Source organism: Alosa alosa, chromosome 5 (genome assembly GCF_017589495.1).
Source record: "Alosa alosa isolate M-15738 ecotype Scorff River chromosome 5, AALO_Geno_1.1, whole genome shotgun sequence".
Classification (NCBI taxonomy): domain Eukaryota; kingdom Metazoa; phylum Chordata; class Actinopteri; order Clupeiformes; family Clupeidae; genus Alosa; species Alosa alosa.
The window spans coordinates 16,335,050-16,357,130 of NC_063193.1; the positions used below are offsets into that span (position 1 = coordinate 16,335,050).

General features: G+C 41.5%; 1 protein-coding gene across 1 annotated transcript in view; it reads right to left on the reverse strand.

Annotated features, from left to right (window-relative positions):
- Positions 1–22,081, reverse strand: part of cacna1ba (calcium channel, voltage-dependent, N type, alpha 1B subunit, a) — a 99,352-nt gene that overhangs the window by 11,103 nt on the left and 66,168 nt on the right. Inside the window, exons 28-45 of the mRNA XM_048242785.1 lie at positions 21,096–21,107; positions 19,409–19,429; positions 16,571–16,667; positions 16,042–16,202; positions 15,416–15,553; positions 12,186–12,387; positions 10,203–10,367; positions 9,697–9,807; positions 9,473–9,556; positions 8,592–8,597; positions 8,017–8,133; positions 7,793–7,858; positions 7,056–7,147; positions 5,489–5,639; positions 5,104–5,231; positions 3,515–3,611; positions 1,520–1,625; positions 334–441 (exon numbers count right to left, since the gene is read on the reverse strand). Coding sequence (XP_048098742.1) covers positions 334–441; positions 1,520–1,625; positions 3,515–3,611; positions 5,104–5,231; positions 5,489–5,639; positions 7,056–7,147; positions 7,793–7,858; positions 8,017–8,133; positions 8,592–8,597; positions 9,473–9,556; positions 9,697–9,807; positions 10,203–10,367; positions 12,186–12,387; positions 15,416–15,553; positions 16,042–16,202; positions 16,571–16,667; positions 19,409–19,429; positions 21,096–21,107 — 1,862 coding nt within the window. The remainder of the gene's footprint in view (positions 1–333; positions 442–1,519; positions 1,626–3,514; positions 3,612–5,103; positions 5,232–5,488; positions 5,640–7,055; positions 7,148–7,792; positions 7,859–8,016; positions 8,134–8,591; positions 8,598–9,472; positions 9,557–9,696; positions 9,808–10,202; positions 10,368–12,185; positions 12,388–15,415; positions 15,554–16,041; positions 16,203–16,570; positions 16,668–19,408; positions 19,430–21,095; positions 21,108–22,081) is intronic.

Genomic DNA, 22,081 nt, shown 5'->3' on the forward strand with positions numbered 1-22,081 from the left:
GAGACATATAACAGTGTAAAAACAAAGACATATAAAAACATCCTTTAGTGTATTGGACAGTGTATTGAATCCAACAGTTAACAGTGACAGAGCTGCCAATACAGTAATATCTACAGTACAGTGTGATAGAGGTAAGTGGGATCTTCACCACAAGGTGGCATCACAAACAAACAGTCAACTGATGTCACGCAGAAATCTATTGTGAATAGTCCACTGATGTTCAAATAAATACATTAAATATATGAAACACTTAAATTAGCTGAAGATATCTCATTTAGCAATACCCAAATGCAACTTCATTTGTTTATACATTCATTACTTAGAAATGCATACGTTTGTGTGGCGTCACCAGAAGGTCCATGGTTTTCTGTGACAGGTTAGGCCATACTGTTGCCAGCTCCTTCTTCAGCTCAGCGTCACTTAACCGCTGGGCGACCATCCCTGAGAGAAACCGCAAAAGAGACCTCGCTTTATCAACACAGAGACAGTCGCAGCCTACCAAAATCTGTTATGCTTTCTCAAGCAACATTACAAAGTGTGACTATGTTTCAAAGCAAAAATAAAAACTTTCCTCCAGATTTAGGTGGTTACGATGCAGTGCAGATGACGCATAGTTAACTTTGTGCCATGAGAGACATTGAGCAGCCGAGTCTGAGAAACACACATGGTGCCATCAGCCACTCAGCGTGGCGGCACACACCCCACAACACAACACAAAACACACTAATGAGTCCAAATGGGATTAGAGAGAAAAGCCCATTAAAGAAACACACAGCGCTGCACTTAAATCACAGGAAAAGTGCTAACTGCAATAAAATTCCTCTAATGTGCAATATCTTTTTTTAATTTATTTCATCGTTCTGCTCATTTCCTCTTGATTCCGACTCGTTGGGAGTAAATGGTGCCTCAGAACTAGTGGTGTGGGTATCTGGAATTGCAAACCTCACAAAACATGCTTCCATTATCATAAAAAACACTCTTCTCTTTCGTCTTGCACACATCCAGATACTGTACACTCCTGAAAAAGCTTCTTCCCATAACAAATAAAACATGTCTAGCTGACAGCAGAGCAGACAGTAGCCCACTGCAAAAGTTTCTGTCAGTGCTGGTTGCATCACCTCCAACTAAAAAACAAGGATACAGATTGTTCCTGTGCTGTAATAATAATGAATGCACCCCCGTTCCTCACAAAGTAACACACATACATCCTCCTTTTTGTCACTTCTAGATCTTGGCCTCTGCAACCTGTCAGTTCTCCTCACCACAGTCAGCAACAATAAACATACTATGAGACCAGCGTGTAAACAGAAGCAGAAGCCAATTTAGTTATCAGACTTAGCCTACATACTAAGATGATATATCAGGTATACAATATGTATTTACAAATATTGACATGCATACTTTGCCTACATGTTAATCATTTTGGCATTCTTTTTCAGTAATTAAAACATACATTATGACTAAAATAATCATATCATTAAACAATTCTAACTGTAATTGCGAGTGACGAAGGCCTTACCTGACGCCAGTTTAATCTCCAGGGCGGTGCGTATGAGAGCCATGAGGGTGGAGGTGAAGTGGACGGTGTTGTCGTCCGCTATGGGCATGTTCATCTTCACCAGACGCTGCAGGTGCCACGGAAGGGGAGCGCAACAGGTTAGGGACACTCACACTTCAGCAGTCCAGTGGAGGCACTCACATACACCACTTCTCTTTGAGATGAAGCAGCCTGTGTGCTGCTAAGACTGACTGAAATGTTTATGGTTATTTAATGGTTATCTATGGCTAATAAGATTATGATATTATCAGTATCACTATTTTAAATTATATAAAATGTTTTATTACATAAACATTTTATTGTATACATGTTTTATTTTATAAACTTGTATTGTTATAATTAGTGGTAGTGGAATTAGTAGTAATGCAAGAGGAAGTAGCAGCACTACTAGCACTGGTAGTTAGAGAGGTGAGACCTTTGTTTGTGCAGCACACAAAACTGCTTCATCTAAAAAAGATAAGAAAAAATAAGAGAATATGTCAAACATTCACATTCACTGCTACAGGCTACCATCTGCAGCCAAGGGTGTGTTGGCGTGAGACTGACACTGATAGACAGAAAAGTGAGAAAGAAGCATGTGCACATGAAGGTGCTTCACAGGTCTTGGGAGCTCGACTCTGTGCTAACTTCACACAGATACACCGTGAAAGATAGTGGCTACTTTTTGGGCCAATGATGGCTTTTAATGTGAGCAGTAAGCAGCTGTTATCTAGTGACTTTAGTGTTTGCTTAAAGAAAGTGATTGTAGCGTGTGTGTGTGTGTGTGTGTGTTCTCCATGACATAGTGCACAGTGTTAAACTGTGTGACACTATCCTGGAAAGAGTTGAGCTCCCGGTAACAAACAGAGCATACATCAACTAGCAGTAGCAGTGCAAGAGTAAAAACAGACCATTAGAATGGAACAGGAGGGAAAAAATAACTGAAGTACATTCACACACTTGTACAAAGAGAGGAAGAGGAAGGAAGAGGACAAAGAGAATGCAGAGAGGCTAAAAAGAGTAGACATGGTAGAATAACAAGGGATGTTAAGAAAGAGAGAGAGAGAGAGAGAGAGAGAAAAAAAGAGAAAGAGAAAGAGAGAGACACAGAGAGAAAGATAGACTCATAAGAGAAATACAAAAAGGACAAACTGCTGTCTGCAACTGTCGTGGCGTAAAAACAAAATACACACTGCTCCACAAAGAACTAAACACCCATCATATTGAAGGTACTGGGGAGTAGACTGAGCAAGATGGGCTAAGAAAAGGGTTAAGAAAACAATGATACATAGTGTACCAGGTTTTGAAAAAAAGACAAACGGCATCAAGATGAAAAATTTATGTAGTATGGAGCAGTATCTACACACAAAATGTCCTCTCATTTTTTTTTTCTAAATTAATTAAGAAGTACAGTCTTTCCCCTGTGTAATTATAACTAAGTTAGTTAAACATGTGAGTATGTGTGGATATTGCAAGAGACATGAGCAAGCATTCACAACCAACCTAAGTATATTAGTAGTGTGCAATGTGCATGCTATCTCTAGCAGTGCATCATACAGTACATGATACAAAAACCCCTACACAATGCAGAGTGAGGGACAAAACCTTTACATGGGAATGATGTTGAAAAAAAAAATACAGAAATGAATTCTGATCTTCCTAAACGTTATCCTCTAGTTGTTCTTTTGTTTTAATTTTATAAGTACACCTTTCTTTATAGCTAGTATTCAGCGCAGACAGGATCCTCAAACTAACTTTTTAAGCTAAAAGGGTAAGCTGCGAGGGTAGAGTGGAAGAGGAAAGGAAGGACAGGGAGGAGGGAGGGGCAACTACACCAATTAAAAAAGTGTTGGAGCGCTGGCAAAATAAGCAAACCATGGAACAAGGGGAACATTGCGGAGCACAGAGATTGGCTGAGGAGTAAGCCAATGGAAGGAGGGGACGAGCAGAGGGGATTGGCAAGGAGAGGAGGGCTACCTTGTAGGCGATTCTCGGTGGGCATTTCTTCCCCAAACCTAGGGGTGGGGACATGTGGAGCAGCATCTCATACATATCGCGGTACTTGATACGGCCGCTTCACAGAGCAGAGAAACAAAAACCAAAATAGAAGGGAGGGCGGGGGGTTAGAGACACAGAGGAGAAATGACAGAAAGAAAAATAAAACAACAACAACAAACCAAGAGGAAAACAAACAAACAAACAAAAACAGAAATCTTTTGTTATTGAGATTTCCAAGAGAGACATGGAGGAGGTGGATGCCATCCTCGCCCCGGGGGCTGGGCGGGCACGGAGATGGATCCCAGGGGGGTCAGAATGAGAGAGGCCCCAGAGAGGCCTGATGTCCTGGGGGAGGAGTGGGGCCTGGGTCTGGGCAAGGAGGGGGAGTCATGGTAATGGTGGGAGTGAGTGAGTGAGTGAGTAAGTAAGTGGTGGAGAATGACGAGAGTGAGCAATGGCTGCATTGTACTGGAAGATGTCTACTTCAGCATGCAGAGAGACATCAAGGGGATTCTCAACATGGTCCATGGAAACAGAGGTTACAAAGCCAACCTTCTGAACCGATTTCACTTTCCTGCTTTCACTTTTTCAACCTCTCTTTAGCCATCTTTTACCTTCTCTACACTTTTTAACACCTTTAAAATACACTTTTAAGAAATGTTGTAAACAACAATAAATCTAAATTCCAGATTCTAGTCTAAACTTTATGAATACACTGTGATACAAAGCTGTCACTAGCAAAAGAGCCTTAAGATAATCCCATCCACTGGTGAGAAGCAACATGGAGCTCAGCAAAAGTGGGCCTGAGACTCGGAGTGTTATCATCGGTCAGAGAATGGCTTTGAAATCTTTGTTTCCAGTCCCGCATCCGTAACCAAAGCCAGTCAGTCTGGTAGGGCAAGTGCTTGTGTGTAGGCGAGTCATAAAGTGCACAGCCATTCATTCGGGTCACTGGGCACTGCCACGCAGCGTCCGAGAGTGGACGAAGTCGCTGGGGTTTGCAAACCTTGTATGCTACCCTATTAGGGCAGTTCTTCCCTAAGCCAAGGGGAGGTGAGATAATTCTCAACAAATTGTACATATCCTTATAGGAAATCCGTCCGCTGCGGAAAAGAACAAGGAGATATAACACAAGCTTAAGGACAGGGGTAGCAGAACAGTGTGTAGTGTTAGAGGGCCGACTTAAACACTTACAGGGCCCCCTTCTCAGTTTCAGATTCCTCTTTGAAAAATCAGCAGCCATGTTAGCTTTTAGCAAGAGAACTGTAGTCTATGTGTCTGTACCTCAAGGGGCTCACTATGCTACAACACACCCCTCACAACATCAGCTTTGTTTCTCTCTTGCTGCAGGGAGAACAGAGTAAATCACTGAGTAAGACCTGTAGGCTACTTGCAGGGGGACTCAAGGGGGCGGGGGGGTCTAGAAGGGGGGACTCTAGCTCCCATTCCAACCAAGGTGAATTCTCCTCTCGATGACAGTGGCCAGACTAAAAGTGGTATATTTGTCAAACTGCATAAGGTAAGGAGTACAATCCATCTTTCTCTGTGCTGTGGTGCCCGAAACATACCAGGCAGCCGGGTCGTACTCAGCCCAAACCCGAATGAACTCATCAAGGTGATGGGGCCCCAGGATGGAGGAGTCTCTGGTGAGGTACTCAAAGTTATCCATGATAACTGCTACAAATAAATTCAGCATCTGCAACAGATCATCATTGAAGTATATTCAAATAACAATATACTGTATATCGTATATTACATTAAATCACTTGTGTCTAGTTATGTAGCAAAACTTTTTATGTGAAACATTGCCAGAAGGGGGTTGAAAAAACATAACCATAGACTGTGTACTTTAAAGATGTTGAACCACATTCGAAGTGCATCCCTCATACACAGATATCCCAAAGATCCTGACTGAATCCCGGCACTAACACATAAGGCATTCGGAGCACTGACCAAGAAAGAACAGAGGAAGATGAAGGACACGAAGTAGAAGTAGGCGAAGTCGCTGCCGCACTCCTTGCCGGACACACCTGACCTCACATCACAGGTGCGGTGACTCAAACAGGACAGCATGATTTCATGCCAGGCTTCTCCTGTGGCACTCCTGAGGGCAGTACAGAGAGACAATAAAAGAAAGAGAGAGAGAAAGAGAGAGAGAGAAGACAAGGAATGGGGGAGCAATTAGAGCACTGATAACTCACTGTTTACCCAAACACACACACACACACAGACACACACACACAGACACACACACACACACACACACACTCTATTTTTTTGCAACTGAAAATAAAAATATGGAAATTAAATCCACTCCTTCAGAGCTGGAGTGTCGTCCTCCAGGTGGCACTTTGAAAGCTAAAGCTAGCGCTGCTCAGTGTCTCCATCCTGGGCTTGCCTGGCACAGCGGAGACATAAACAGGAGTGTGTAAGCTTGTCAGAACAAAGACGGCACAGTGACGGGTTGAAAGGACTGAGCGCACACATACTGTAGTTCGAACATGACTCCTCAGAGTACGTGTGTTTGAATTTCTGTGTGTGTGTGTGTGTGTGTGTGTGTGTGTGTGTGTGTGTGTGTGTGTGTCACGCGCGCATGTGTGCGAGAGAGAGAAAAGGAGAGCAAGAAAGAGAGAAAAAGAGAAACAGTGGATGTTCTCTAAGTGCATGATGGCACAGTTACTGAAGCAGAGAGTCTTGCAGCAGCGCCAATTAACGGCCCACCACCCAAGACCTCAGCCCGTGGGCAAGGCAGGATGGAACACTTATGGCAGTATGGAGCCCTGCAGCTGAGCAAATGAACAGCCCTCCACCCCCTGACCGAACACCCACGCCCCTTTACTGAGAACCTTGCCAAGACTGCACTGTAGGAACAGAAGGGAGGCAATCAGAAAACTCTCGGGCCCTCGCACTTCCCCACCATTATCTCTCGATTAGCAACACACTGCTGACCAGATGAGGGATGCCTGAGAGAGAGATAGAAATGGAAAAATGATCTGCCCTGGGTGTGTGAAGGACTTCTTACTCCTTTGGGGTACCATCCACAAGCACTGATGTTTCTGAGTTCAAGTTTAGGCAGCAAGAGATAAAAAGAAACAGATATAGAAGCTAAAAATAAACTATTTTTGCTAAATGCTATTACTGCTGCTAGCATGGAAAAATACATTACGCAATGTTAGCATGCCTTACTGGAGATAAAGTCAGCAGTGTCATGCTGTGAAAGGTTTTCTGTCATTGTTGCAATGTGTTCCTACCCGGAACACAGAACTGCATAATACAGAGTCTGGATGGCAACATGTATTTATCTGTCCTTCACAAGGTGATACCAAAACAAGTTGCCTTGTTAAAGCACACCTAGAAGAAAGTCACAAATGTTTGCATAGTGTTACTTTTAAGAGGGCTCAGACCCAGGATGTGACTAAGAGCTTTGTGACAATGACAGTGCAGAAAGTACCTTGGCACACAAAGGAATAAACAAAATTTGATTAAGATTTATTGTAAGTGAATTTCAGAGTGACCTTACCTGAAGAGGAGCATCAGAGCCTGCAGGAAGGTACGAAAGTTGTTATGGTGATTGATAGCAGTGTCCTCATTGAGCTCAATGTTCCCAAAAACCTGCAATTTGAGAATAAGCACAACTAATATGGAACAAATGAAAGCATAATTGCAATTAATAAAATTGGAGAGTATGGAGTCGTAGGCTACATCGAATACAGTGTGGTCTATAAAACAGCGTCCAACCTATAAACACTGCTTCTAAAGGAACTTTGGAAAAAAAAAAATCATTAGGTGTATTCCTTCAATATATCCTACACCTGACACCTTTAATACCCGCTAACTCCATAATATGCACCATATATTATGTTTAAAATGGATCATGTGTATAAAAAATGTATTTGTTTTGAAGAAATGCTTCAAAGAAAAGTCAAACCAAACACGGGAGCACCTAGGCAGTTTATCTGCATGCACTTTAATGGAAGGCTTTGTAATGTGGTAGGCAGAGAGCTTTTCAATAAAAAATAAAATACAACTGCATTTACAGCTACAGGCAACAACAATGGCACCTCTTGGATTGGCATGGCAATCCCTGCTGCCAAGCACTCTGCACACTTTAGGGCAGACTCTGAAAGCAGTCAACTGAAGCATTCACTGCATCCAACTTCTCCGAATTTTAATGTTACTTCCAATTCAGTGTCGAGCACACAAGTAATGTGTGTTTCTTATATCACAGCAGCAGTAGTTAGCCTAGCTAGCACAAACCTGCATTCCAATGATGGCATAGATGAAGAACAGCATGGCGATCAGAAGGCAAACATAAGGCAGCGCCTGTAGTCAATGAGAAGAGGGGCAGGTTTAGCTTCAGGTACATAGCTTTCTTCATGCTGCGCTTTATCACACAGGCACAGTGCTCTACCATGTCTAATTACTTATACACAGTCAATATTCATCAATTATGGAGCAGGCCATTGGCCACCTGCCAGTACCTTAAAGGACTGCACAAAGGTCCAGAGGAGGATGCGGATGGTGTAACCCTGCCGGAGTAACTTAATGAGACGCGCCGCCCGGAAGAGCCTCAGGAAGCTCAGGTTCAACAGACGGTCCTGTGGACACACACAAACATGCCAGATGACAAGATGTACAAAGACAAAGAAATCTAGCATAGTGACCGAGTACATTGTTCACCATTCATCGTAACGCACAAGCCCGAACAGCTGGCCTGTGAACTGGCCAGATTTAACAGGAGAATTAGACAAGCTTTTGTTTATTTCCCTGAATGCTGGAGTGCTGAATAAACAGATCGCATTCCTTACCCCCTGCTTTGTAGCCCGGTTTATTTTGTGCTACAATCTATCCTCTTATAGAGCTTCATTTAGCCTTGTTTGAGTTTTCTTTTGTGTACGATGAAAAAGGATGTTTTGAGAAGATTTAAATGCATTATGTCACCGTCAGTCACCTCGAATTGCAGGACCATTGCATACAAAGCTGTCTTATTCCCCATCAACCATCCACCAGCGGTACAGAGGACAAAGAGTCAAGGCACAAGGAGGAAAGAGCTTACCGTGGTCTACAAGGGCCGTAGTTTAGTCATGGCAAGCACCAGCCAAAAGTGAGTGCGGACATTGGACAGTGAAGCCACACATAAGAGGAGACGGAGAGGGAAAACACAAACACACACAACCAAATACACAAACACATGTCAAAAACAGGAGGAACAAGAGAAAGTCTCACATGTAAAGGAAGCCACAAGCACTAACAATACATCAAGAACACCCCTGCACAGTCATAGAAACAGCACTAACAATACATCAAGAAAATCCCTGCACAGTCAAAAACAGGAATGAATACCAATACATACAGTATACCTGGACAATCCCATAATACAACGAGAAAATGGATAGATAGATACATATATAGATAGATAGATAGATAGATAGATAGATAGATAGATAGATACTGTAGATAGATACAGTAGATAGATCACATCACAAGACTGATCATATAATGTCCTTTATCTATACTAAATGTAGTACAACCACTGTACAACCACAGAAATGTGGCCCCTTTAAAAATAAAACTTTGACTTTCAGACTTTGAGTTTTAATCAATCTTCATCAGATGATGCTTCTTTACCCCAGCCACTACATCTGGTCTGGCTGCAGTTTAAACTGTGTTGGCCGTGATCACCCCTCCCTCTGTGTGCGCTGGAGAGGGCCCAACTCATTTCCAAAGTGAGAGCCATTTATCCCGTCTGTGAGCCTGGCCTGCTCACCTGCCTTTGGCTGACGACTACCTGCCTGACCTCCCTCCTGCCCGCCCGCCTTCCTTCCTGCCTGCACACCTGCCTGCTTTTCCTCAGGCTCTGTCCCTCATATATGGCTGACGGAAACCTATCTCGTTATTAAGACTGGGGCCAACGGATGCTCAGGTCCATTCACTTACATTGATCTCGGTGACCAGGATGTCCGTGATGCTCCCCAGTACGGTCACAAAGTCAAAGACATTCCAGGGATCCTTCAGGTAATTCTGCAACATGGTGGAGTAAAAATAAAAAAATCATCCAGACAAGAATAATAGTATAGAACAACATGTTTTTCTTTGTAATGCATATCATTGTTTACAAGTTCAAATGACACTGTTTCAGCTGTGGCAAATGATAGACTCACCAAAGGACCAAAGGCAATGATCTTGAGGACACATTCCAGTGAGAAGAGGGCAGTAAAGACGATGTTCAAGTACTTGAGCATGGCCTCGTAAAAGTCTGGCGCTCCATGAAACTGTTGAAGTCACAGGTTACCGAGTTTGATTGCATGATGTATTTGCTAAACCAAATGATACAAATACTTCAAATATGCAAGGTATACTTTCTTAGAATTACTTAGTGCTTTGTACTTCTGAAGCACTGGAGAAAATAATGCAGTAAACTGATAAATATTTCACTGTCAAGATTTTAAGCCCACTGCAATCCATGCCTGCAAATATTTTGTCTCATTGGAACTCAGTGGAATGGTGGAAAAGGTCTACAGTCAAAAACACACTCAACAGCGCACACACACACACTGTGAACATCTATGGTTCAAAACGTATACAATTATGTCTAAAATGTATGTTTATAGAGGCCCTAAAAGCTATGCAGAACAAAACAGATAAAAGTGAACATTGGCAAACTGACCTTCATCATGAGAACCACAGTGTTGAGAGCGATCATGATCATGATTGAGTACTCGAAGGGCGGAGAAACCACAAACTTCCACATGTTATACTGAAAGGAATGCTGGTTCTGGGGCATGTAGCGTGTCAGCGGTTTTGCGTTGATGGCAAAGTCAATACAAGCCCTCTAAAAAAGATCATAAACAAACACAAATGAAAACTGTTCTGTCTGGATTTCCATGAATAGATATGCTGCTTTTCACTTTTCACATACTCCTGCCATTGTAAAGGAGACAAGTAAGGGCAAGGGCTGACACTTTCTTATTTGTTTGTTATAACGTTCCTCAACCACCAGAAATAGAAGAAAATAAATGAATAAACAAAAGATGGATTGATTCTAATGATTGCATTTTGCTTTAGAATATCTGAGTCTTTTATGACAAATATATCTCCCTCCCTCCCAGTGGTTTCACCTCTCCTGCAACAGTTAGAGAGTCGTGTTTGGTGAGCATATGGACAGGGAAGATTTATTTTTCACTGGTTCAACAGGCCTACAATGATTGCCTAATGGGGTCCCCGTGGATACAAGGAGCGAACATTTCACTGGCTCCGTTTCTATCAGGAGGGAGTGGTGTGTGTGCGTGTGTGTGACGGGTACGGTCAGGACACTGGAATTAATCGTCTACCTGTCAGCATCCCTCACCTGGACACCGCATCTGTTTTCATGGCAGGCTCCACTGCCAACAACTGGTGCATAACTGAGCACCACAAGCAGCCCATACATACTTGTGTACATAAGGATGTATGTGTGCTAACGTGTGTTAATGTGAACACTCCAACCATCATTGTTACTATGTGGTTAATTGATTATAAGCTGTTAACCAATCTGAGACTTATGTGAGGTCATTTCGGAGCAACCCATGGCTTACATCCTATACAAACAACTGCTGGCACACACCTAGTTTACCTGCACTTTGCCAAAACGAATGTGTTGAAAACAACACAACTTGCGTTGTTTTTAACACATCTCTGTGTCCAGATAGGGGCAACACAGTTTGTGTAGTTTCCTTTTTTATTTGTTACACAATATGTGTTGAAAATAACACAACTTGCATTGTTTTTTAACACATCTATGTGTCCAGATAGTGACAACACATTCATTTTCAAAGTTCAATTAATACATTTTTGCCCAACATCAAGATTTTATACCAATATCATGACTCTTGTTTGACAATGATTTATATGCATTATGTAACATAGCTAATATTACATAGCTGTAAAAGTATGTAAAAGTGTTATTAACAGGTTAATTGATACTAATCGTTGATAATTGATCACAGCCTGTGTAACACACTGAGTCACCATCCATTTCATACATTGTTGCATTCATCATATGAGGATGACAAGTTATTTGAGGGTAGCTGTAGCCTACTGGTTAGCGCTTTGGACCAGAACCAGGGGGTTGCCGGATCGAACGCCGACCAGTAGGCACGGCTGCAGTGCCCTTGAGCAAGGCACCTAACCCTCCCCGAGTGCCGCTGATGTTGCAGGCAGCTCACTGCGCCGGGATTAGTGTGTGCTTCACCTCACTTTGTGTTCACTGTGTGCTGAGTATGTTTCACTAATTCAAGGATTGGGATAAATGCAGAGACCAAATTTCCCTCACGCGATCAAAAGAGTACATATACTTATACTTACTTATTTACTGTATGCTTGAGTGCAGCATATATGTTTTTAAAAAATAGAGACTATTCACCTTACACTGTTCTAATATTAGGACTTGTTTATGACGCGTTTCAGCGTTCTGAGCTTCCTCAGGTTCGTTGAGTAAATCAAGTCATTCCCTTCTAATACATGTAAACAAGTCCTAATATTAGACCAGTGTGCGGTGATAGTCTCTTTCTTAAAGTCTAATATTCCTGCACATCACCAGCACTTAGGATCCGAAAACGGCAAATGGAGTGCACAGGGATTTTATCTTTTTTTGCAGCATATGTGTGTTTACCTCATTTTTCTCCAAACTGCACTCTGACATAGCTTTGTCACCCTGTTCCTGGAAGGTGATGATGATCAAGGCCACAAAGATGTTGACGAAGAAAAAGGGGAAGACAACAAAATAGACCACGTAAAAGATGGACATCTCAATCCGGTAGCCTGGACTAGGGCCCTGGTCCTCAAATGTGGCGTCCACCGAGTGCTTCAAGACCCTGTGGGATTAAATGTTTTTCACAACTGACTGTCTTATCGGAACTTGTCTTCCGTTGCATTCACTGTATTTCGCTTTAAAATACACCTATATAATCTAAAATTAAGTAAATTCAGACTCAATCACGCCGTTTATAACACTGTCCGGCAGATATTAATACATCACATAATTTAAAATAATAGAGAAGTTACACAATATTATGTGTAGCGCAAAGACAAAAGTGGATATCTACCCTTTTTATGGGTATGATACAGCATTGATGATAAAAACTCAATTTCCATTGTTTCCATTGTCAGTATGAGGACAGAGTGTTAACCACATTAAACTCAGCCCTCCAGGTTATAAAGGGAGAGTTTAATTGACTTATAGTTTAAGATCAAACCGTCCATCATTTTAACATATCATGCATGAATGAATTATTTAATAACATACTTAATTCAATTATTCTTTCGAGGTATCGAGATGTGTGTGTCTGTGTGTGTGTGTGTGTGTGTGTGTGTGTGTGTGTGTGTGTGTGTGTGTGTGTGTGTGTGTGGAGGGGGCATCTTAAAAAGTGAAGGAGTTATGGACAGGGGCGAAGAATTGCATTGGCATTGGTCTCTGGTGTGCTGAGCCGACAAGCTTGCACACTTGGGTTAAATAAGATATAAATCAAAGCCAATTACCCATGCTTATACAGTCCATTCCCAGAGGGGATACCCCTCCCACTGCTCCCAATCAAGATCCAGTCCATGGGTAAGATCCAGTCCCACCCACCCCCCAAACCTAAAAATATCCAGGTAAATCCTGCACTACAACAGTTTCTCATTTCTTAAAAATATCAACTCCATCCTGTTTTCCTCCCCAATGCCATCATAGCATGTATCTTGAGTGCACCTGCAAAAGCTGGGGCAGGCTATAAAAAGTAAAAGAACATTTCAAGGTCAAGAATTTACCTGAAAGACTTCCCAGACAAAACAATCACTGTTTATGATGATATATTTGTAAATATACTTTATATTATTAATACTGTTCCCCAACAATCTTCTGACCTTTTCTTCTTTTGATACTACTACAGTGCTGAGCTGGAAGGGAAACAGGGTTAAGAGTTCAGTTCTCCAAATGTGCAGCATTTGTGATGCACTACTCAGTAATGCAAACAGGTAAGGTGAAAAAAAAAAGTGAGAACACACACCATAGAGAGCCATAGCACAGCAGTAGCATTAGCGTCCCTACATGAGGCTTGGTGCCTGCAGGGACAGAGGTTAGAGTGTGGCCTCAGATAATTTCCTGAACCCACTCCCCATCATAGATATTAGAAAGCTAGATGCCGCATTGTCCGTTGAGTTCTATTAGGTGCCATACGTGAACGCGGCCGCCATATTGCTGGGGGCAAACACCTTACTGTCTATGGGCAACACTTGCTGGCAATCAGAGACACCTTTGAGCCATACTGTGAGTCATCCAGTGAGCCTCCAGTGACTGTTGCCCCCACCAATATGGCGGCTCTATTTACGCATGTTCCGGAGCCCAATGCTGTATCTAGCCTTCTAATATCTACAGTATGCTCCCCATCTCTCTCCCTCACTCATTTCCTGTCATATTTATCTCTATCCAGTCAAATAAAGGCTAAAAATAGGAGCGGGCTTAATAAGAAGACAGAGCACCAGTAGTCAACAGCACCTTTGTTGAATCCAAGACTAGTCAAGACCGAGTCAAAAGAAGTTCGAGTCCAAAATGAGAGAGACAGAGTCGAGACCGAGAGAAACACAACTCTTTACACCACTTACTTACCTATGCAATATTTTTCTGTGATGTTAGAAACACTTTGTACTGTCTCTACTTCTTTTTACACCATTAGGCCATACTGTATAGCATTTTCACTTAATAAAAGATGAGTTTTGGAAGGCATTCATTAAGAGGTGGCCAATGTCAAAGCCCAGCCATTATAGATGGATTTTAAACAAATTAACATTTCAGCATGGTCACTTAATCAATGCTTTGTTTTAAATTCATGATTTAGAAAAAAAATACATATATTTTTAAGCCCGCTGGACTCGGTCAAGGCCAACTAGAAAATTTGGCGAGACCAAATGCCTAGTAAAAAAAAAGCCCAAATCCAAATGCCAGCGAGTCCAAGACAAGTCCAAGACCATAAAAAACATCTCAAATACAAACTCGAGTCCAACACCAGACATGAATACTACAGCCTTGCTTTGTGCACAACCAATGGCTGCCTTGATGGGGTAAGTATCAAATAACATGGATGTGTATTTTCTTTGAAATTGAGCAAACGGCTCCATTTAAAACCTTTGCTTAAGAACAATGTTTTTGTTGTACTTCCAAAAGGATTTGATAAGAGCTTAATGAACAGCTTAAGCTTAAAGATAAAAGTTCATATTTTCCCGTACTTTATAAGATAATAAATGAACATCTCCTTTTACTCATAAATTCCATTCTTTCATCAATTTCTTGTACGATTTTGAACAAGGTATTTGGCTTATGGCTATATAAAACAGTAGGCTATCTTAGGACTTCCTTTTATCATGGTACTGTCTGGAGCAGGGTGTCTCTACTATGCATGGTCAGTGTGTGTACCGGCACTTCAAAGACCAGAACATCAAAACATCCCAACACTTTGAACTGTGATCGCAGAGACATAAGAGGGCTTTTGAGAGGTCACTTTTGAGTATAAAATAACATACTAAGCTTAAGATGCTAACTTTATAGACACTACTGTTTCATATCTGTAAACCAACAATAAGGAACCCACATGCCACTTGACATGCCCTTCATAAAAGATGTGTGATATGTATAGCATAGGCAGCATAGAACATACAGTATAGGCGCACCTTAAAAAGATTACTGACAAAATGTGGAATTTACAACTGAAGTATTAAATCCTACTGTACCAAATTCAACAAAACATAACCACTGAAATGTGATGGGGACTGCAGATTACCAAAAGAATGAATGACCAGTTTTATTTTTAGAAGTAAGCAAAGCAATGATATCCAGTCCTCTGAGAGCAAAATAAAGGCGTGACTCACGTGGGCCAGCCCTCTCCAGTGGAGACTGTGAAGAGTGTGAGGAAAGCCCAGAGGACGTTGTCATAGTGAAACTCGTACTTCCTCCACTCCCTAGGCTGGGCAGACACCTCGTCCTTATCATAGTCCAAAAACTGGCCCCTGCTCAGCAGGAAAAGGGAATTAAGAGGACATCAAGCTAAAAAACGATGCTCAGTGTTGGGAAGGTTACTTTTAAAATGTATTCCACTACAGATTACTAAATACATGCCCTAAAATGTATATTTTCAAAATGTACTCATTTTGAATACATTGGATTACATCAGCATTGTATTATACATTATTAGCAGTGGATGTGAGGTTATGAGAAGTTGTAAGACCCATTGCGTCAACAACAACCTACAACCTGCTTTACATGGAGGATGTATTAATACTTTCCAACACTGACTATGCTTACGTCTAAAACATTATATGTAACCCAATCTGTTCTGTAAAACTTGCTAAGGGATACAGACCACTTTCCCGCCGTTTCAGAAATCATCTGGGTTCCCTTTCAACTTGAAAGGCACTACCATAGAGCCCCTACAGGGGGTGCTCATGTTGTGATATTGGCCAGCATGTGGCCACAATAGTCTTCTGCTCCATGTTACCTGCAGTCCTTCTCCAGGCCTTTAGACTCGTCCGTGCAGAAGAAGAACTTTCCCTTGAAGAGTTGCACGGCGATGACGGCGAAGATGAACATGAAGAGAATGTAGACTATGAGAATGTTGAGCACGTTCTTGAGGGAGTTCACCACACAGTCGAACACGGCCTGAGGCAACACACACAAGAGACACGCAATGCACACAAATACACACACACACACAGTCTTAAAGTTATTGACTTAAACATTCACTTGTGGTTAATATTTTTGTGGTTGATTAAACCAATACTGCTGAATGAATGCTTTCTTTGGGAAGATTAAAGTACAGGAAGCCATGGTCACAATGGAATAAATTGACTTGTCTCATCCCTCTTATTTGAGAGTCAGAATGTTGTTTCCCCTTGGTTTCCAAAGACTTAAATCACAAGAGAAAATAACCCGACTCCCACCTCTAGTTTCTGTTAGAGCACATGTGATTTACATGTTAAGTGTAGCAATTAGCTGATTTCATTTAATGTATGATGAGGAGACTTTACCTTGAGCTTCGGCAGGCGCTTGATGGTCTTGAGGGGCCGTAACACTCGCAACACCCTCAGTGATTTAATGGTGCTGATATCCTTTCCTTTGGTGCCTCTACAAAAATCAAGCAGAGGGTTACAACATAAAAGCACATTAGCTCTAAACGATACATCTGAGGAGATATGTAGACTACTTAAACTACTATCAGAGGATGGCAAAAGGAATGATAAACATGTGTGTTACAAAATAAAATCTCACAGGCCATTAGTGAATAAATACAAGTCATTGTGAAGTAAAATACAGAGACCATGGGCAAATATGAACCACACGAGGAAAAAATTAACAGTACATAAGAAAACTACTGTATACCTTAGCCATAAATAACAAACATTAACGTTTATTCTTTTCCATCACAGACATAGATTAGTGATCTACTATTGCATGCCTTATGATAATTTAAGTGATCAAACCATGCAATCAGGATTGCATGTGTTACTGCAAGTATTGTGCAACAGGCAGACTCTGAGACCATGACATGCAAGGACTATGACAAAAGAACAACCTCAGGAAAATACATTTTTATTTTAACTGTTATCTGTGAGGTCTAAGTCTGAGATGACTAAAAGATCCCTTCAAAACTGAATCCACACATGCAGGGCACTATAAACGGGGTTTAAACCTGGTACTCAGAATAGCACACAACTAATGTTGGATCTCCAGGAATAATACACTGTTTTAAGGGCACATTTGTTTGGGCTGCCAACTGTTACATTTGACAATTAAATAAAGTATGACAGTGATGTGTCGTCGTTTGTACATTTACAGAGACATGGCAGAGTGAAACTACAGAGAGGGGGGTACCAAAACAAAGGGATGAATGAAGATGAGCTGGGAAGAGGGAAGGGAAATAAAATAAAAACTATCCACAGAAGAAGAATAAAAAGAAAGAAATATATTACAAAAAATGCTTTAAAATCGTATGATCTAACAGTGGAATCAACTGCACTGATAGTGTAACAAATAGTCAGAAAATAGCATTATTATGTTTTTATAATGTTCCTCTAAGAGCCTGTATCCAGATGACAGGCTTTTGAATATAACAAGCTCACATCAATAAATGTTTGGATGCAAGATTACCTGAGAGAAATTTTGATTCTTCAGCTTTGAGCACCATAGATGCAGAAGGCAGATATACATGTAACACACCAACCCTTACTTTTGGTGATTTTAAGATGTTCATGCCAGATATCCTTGCGTAGGACTGCTATGCAGCAAATAAGAGAAACTATCCTCAGGCACAAGCTAAGACACTGCCACAGACACAAAATGTATGATTGTTGTAGTGTTTTAAGGAGGCTTTATTAATTCCTTGGGTCGGCATGCCAACCATAAACGGATCAATTCCCAATAAATGGCAAAAGACTCCCTCAAAATGACTCTTAGTAACTTGGTTGCATGCATTACTGCAATCCTTCCAAGAGATCCACCCCTGGACCCTTACATAACATCAACTGCACTATATTACTTAAGCTGTGCATAAACACCTGTCCAGCTGTGCCTTTTATACATAGAAACTCTCATCCTGCAATTCACATACACTATGTGCACCATAACAGCATAGATGGAGGAAGCAACTAGACCCAAATTTACTACTAGGGACCATCTTGCAGGAATCCCAATCTGTACGTCTACCCGATATCTCAGTGAGGTTACTCTTAGCACCCTTTCCGTCGGGTTCTACACCAGTACAAGGGCATGCGATCTCTCATGCTCTGATGCACATTAGTCTAGCATGCGTTCACTCCGGCTAGCCTAGAGAGTTAAACATCAGGAGTAGTTTGACGACACCCACACATTTACTGGATATAAAGTCACACAGGGCATTCTGATAGCTTTCAAAGTCCCTCGACCCTTTTTGAAAACAGTGCGTTTCTAAAAATAATAATTTCAGATTTGAACAGGCTACAATTCCACGTACCAAAGCATGAATGCTGTTGCAAATACACAGAGGAAATGAGGAAAAACACACAATAAGGAAATAATCAAACATTCAGAAAAGCAATAGATCAAACATTAAATTTTTTCATAGACGCTGCTCAAAAGCCAGGGGAAATATTCGCTTTTCTGAATATTTGAAATACCTCATGTTTGGTCCATGGGAATGTAGCCTGAAATCTACAGAAATCCTGAAGAGGGTGAGCATGGTTCAGTTTGAAAGTCATAAGGGGAAAACAGTAAGTTGTATGCCAACGTCTTATAACAGTAACACCAACCCCTAACTGTTTTTGCCTCCCATTCATTTTATGTCGGCCTTTCACCTATAAAACACCCAAAGCCATTTACAATTTCTATAGAATTCAATGGGGTTGAATAACACGATTTATATGGTTTGGCTCATTATCGAGACCTCTTCTCTTTGGTCTTACGGCTAGTGTTCATTACATGGCTATAAGTGACCCTGTCTGTCTGTGTGGGGAGCCTTTGAGCAGGGCCCACTTAGCCTTTGTCTGCTCTGCTTGCAGAGCTGTGTGATATGTGAGAGATACGGCATTGATTTAGCTGAACCACCTCATCCATTACAGGATAACTACTCATGAAAATTACACTGACGACAGCAAGAGTGAGACAGAGCGAGCGAGCGAGAGAGAGAGAGAGAGTGAGAGACTGGGAAAGAGGTTCTAGTTGAAAGCCATCAGAGTGGCAGAGACCTAAGGCCCCTGACACTTTAGCTGTGGAGGTTAAGAGCCATTAAACATGGTCTAACCGGGAAGACAGAGGGGGTGGGAGGGAGGAGGGGGAAGTAAGGGGGAACACTGTGTTAAAAGGGAAGAGAAAAGTGTAGGGGAGGTCCCCACCTGGTCACGCTTTGGTGCGGTCTAATAAGGGAGAACAATGATAAGAACACAAGACAAGCACAGAGCACCATTATAGCTGCTTCTCACTCACAGACACACGCTTATCAAGATATAGCGACATGAATTAAATATTAAATACATTGTCAAGTAAGTGTTCTATGGATTATACTTGAATGACGATGGAAGCATTTTGATGGAATGCTGTTATTGCTGATCTCTTCATAATCGTTTTTTGGGTGATTCCGAGTGATGGTGTTATATCGAAACCTGGATTTGTTAACCTAAAAACAGGGAAAGCCCTCAATATTCCCAGATGATTTGGGTTAGATTCAGCAGTTAGTCATAGCTGTTCCTATACATAGTTTTGAAATACTGCCAGACGTCAGTCTTTTTTTACCCCCACACACAACAGCGGAAGAGATCAGAGAGGACATCTGACGAAGAAGTGAAATGTCTGAAGGTGGATGCACGAAATCGAATCAACGTAGGCTCAACACTGCCTTCTTGAGAGGGTGAGAAAAACACTAGAAACCCCTTCAAGAGAGACACGCCACTCATATGATCTGATGTTCCCGGTATACAGTAGCACCTTGACATGCACAGCACAGCACAGCACCGCACTCAAAGCTCGGCAGTTCGCCAGCCTGCACCTCAAGAAGATCTGATCATAGGACGACTCGACTGACAGACCCTCTATGCATACAGTACATCAGGTCAAGGGATGCTGGATGTGATGATGACCCATGTTGAACGCTGATCACATGCAGTGGTGTAAGGAGAGCATGAGACGAGAAGTCGTCTGAATCAAGGCAGATTCAAGGCCAAGGGTTCAATGGTGATTTCACAAACGGACAATGAGATGCTCGACTTTTGGCCTACCAGAGCAAGCGGTCAGTTCACCACAATCCTAATGTGACATTAGCTGAAATTCTATATGCAATCTGCAATAAGCATTCGGAGCACCCGAATGTAATTAAGAGCCATGTGATCTAATCCTAGTTGTATTTTGCAGGGATGCCATTGATCCCGGCAGACTGGAGAAAATAGGCCTTAGAAAATGTGAACATTTTTTTTTTCCATTTAAGTTGCTTATGTTGGAATCCAGAAGCCAAACAAGCTCAAGCACTCAGGCTTGCACCGCAGTGACAGTGACAGTGGTATTTAAGGATGGAAAATCAGGCAGGCGTGTGTGTGTGTGTCTGTGTGAGTGTGTGTGTGTGTGTGTGTGTGTGTGTGTGTGTGTATGTGTGTCTGTGTGTCTGTGTGAGTGTGTGTGTGTGTGTGTGTGTGTGTGTGTGTGTGTGTGTGTGTGTGTGTGTGTGTGTGTGTGTGTGTGTGTGTACAGTATGTAGATAGATAGATAGATAGATAGATAGATAGATAGATAGATAGATAGATAGATATAGATACTTTATTGATCCCCAAGTGTGTGTGTGTGTGTGTGTGAAAGGTGATGACAGCAGGGATGGATGACGCACTAATGGAGATCAGAGCGCAGGAGAATATCCCATGCTACAGCACTACCTTATGAGCTGAGCATAGGCAGACCTCGCCTGGCTCACACAAACAAGCAGAGGGTGGAGTGAGTGAATGAGTGAGTGAGAAGAGAAGAGAGAGAAATATAGACAGAGAGCAGGAGAAAGAGTGAGACAGAGAGAGAGAGAGAGAGAGAGAGTTAAGCCATTACCCCATGATGCTCCTTCAAGTGAATCCAGGCACAAAGAAAACAAAGAAAATCTTGTAATCAATTAGACAGAAATGTGCTCATTCACTACACTACTTCAGTCTGAACACAATCATTGTGAAATCTTAAGATACAACATGTACAAGTAGGGTAGACTGAGTACAGTTGGCTGGTTTTATTCATTTTAACCAACACTAATTTAAATGATACGAATTAATTTAAATTAAAACACTTTTAATTGCAATTGCTATTATTTTTAACTATTAAATTTTGCAATGAACGATTAACTATACATCATAAAAAATGGGTGTCTCCAGGTACTGTCTCAACTGTACTCCATATGGGTACAGTTGAGACACAGTCGAGACAAAAATGCACCCTATGTTTATGAGCTAGTTGTGGAAAATATAAACTACTTGGGTATACTACTACTGGGTATTATTGATTGATAATATCTTAGTCTACAAGCTAAGGAAATGGCATGCAGAATGTCTGCCAGTATCTATTTTTTGTTTGATTTTGTGTGAGCAAAAAGTGTCTCGACTGTACAGTCTACCCAGAACAAGGTCATCTTAGCTTTGAGCTTTCTGAAGTTAGGATCCAGTCAAGGGTCAACCAAGTCTGAAAAGTTCTGTTTTTTGAGGGTTTATCAAAACTATGTTTATGTTTATATTCAGTAAAATATACATTAAAAAACAGACACTGTGTGAAAAAATATTTGCAAGCTATATAATGTACTCTTCTTCCGTGTTGATGCCAACTTTTTAATGAGTCATGACATACTTTGTTAATACCCAAAGGACAGCTGCACTATATACTTTGGGGACCAATGAAACAAGACTAGACACTTCAGGAATAGAACAGGAAAGAGAACTTCAGTCATGCAGAACAGGATTTCCCAAATGCCAGTGCCGTAACTGACACAGTTCCAATGCACAACAATATAGGAATACAGCTTGTCCAACATCTTAATTATACCCGCTCAGATT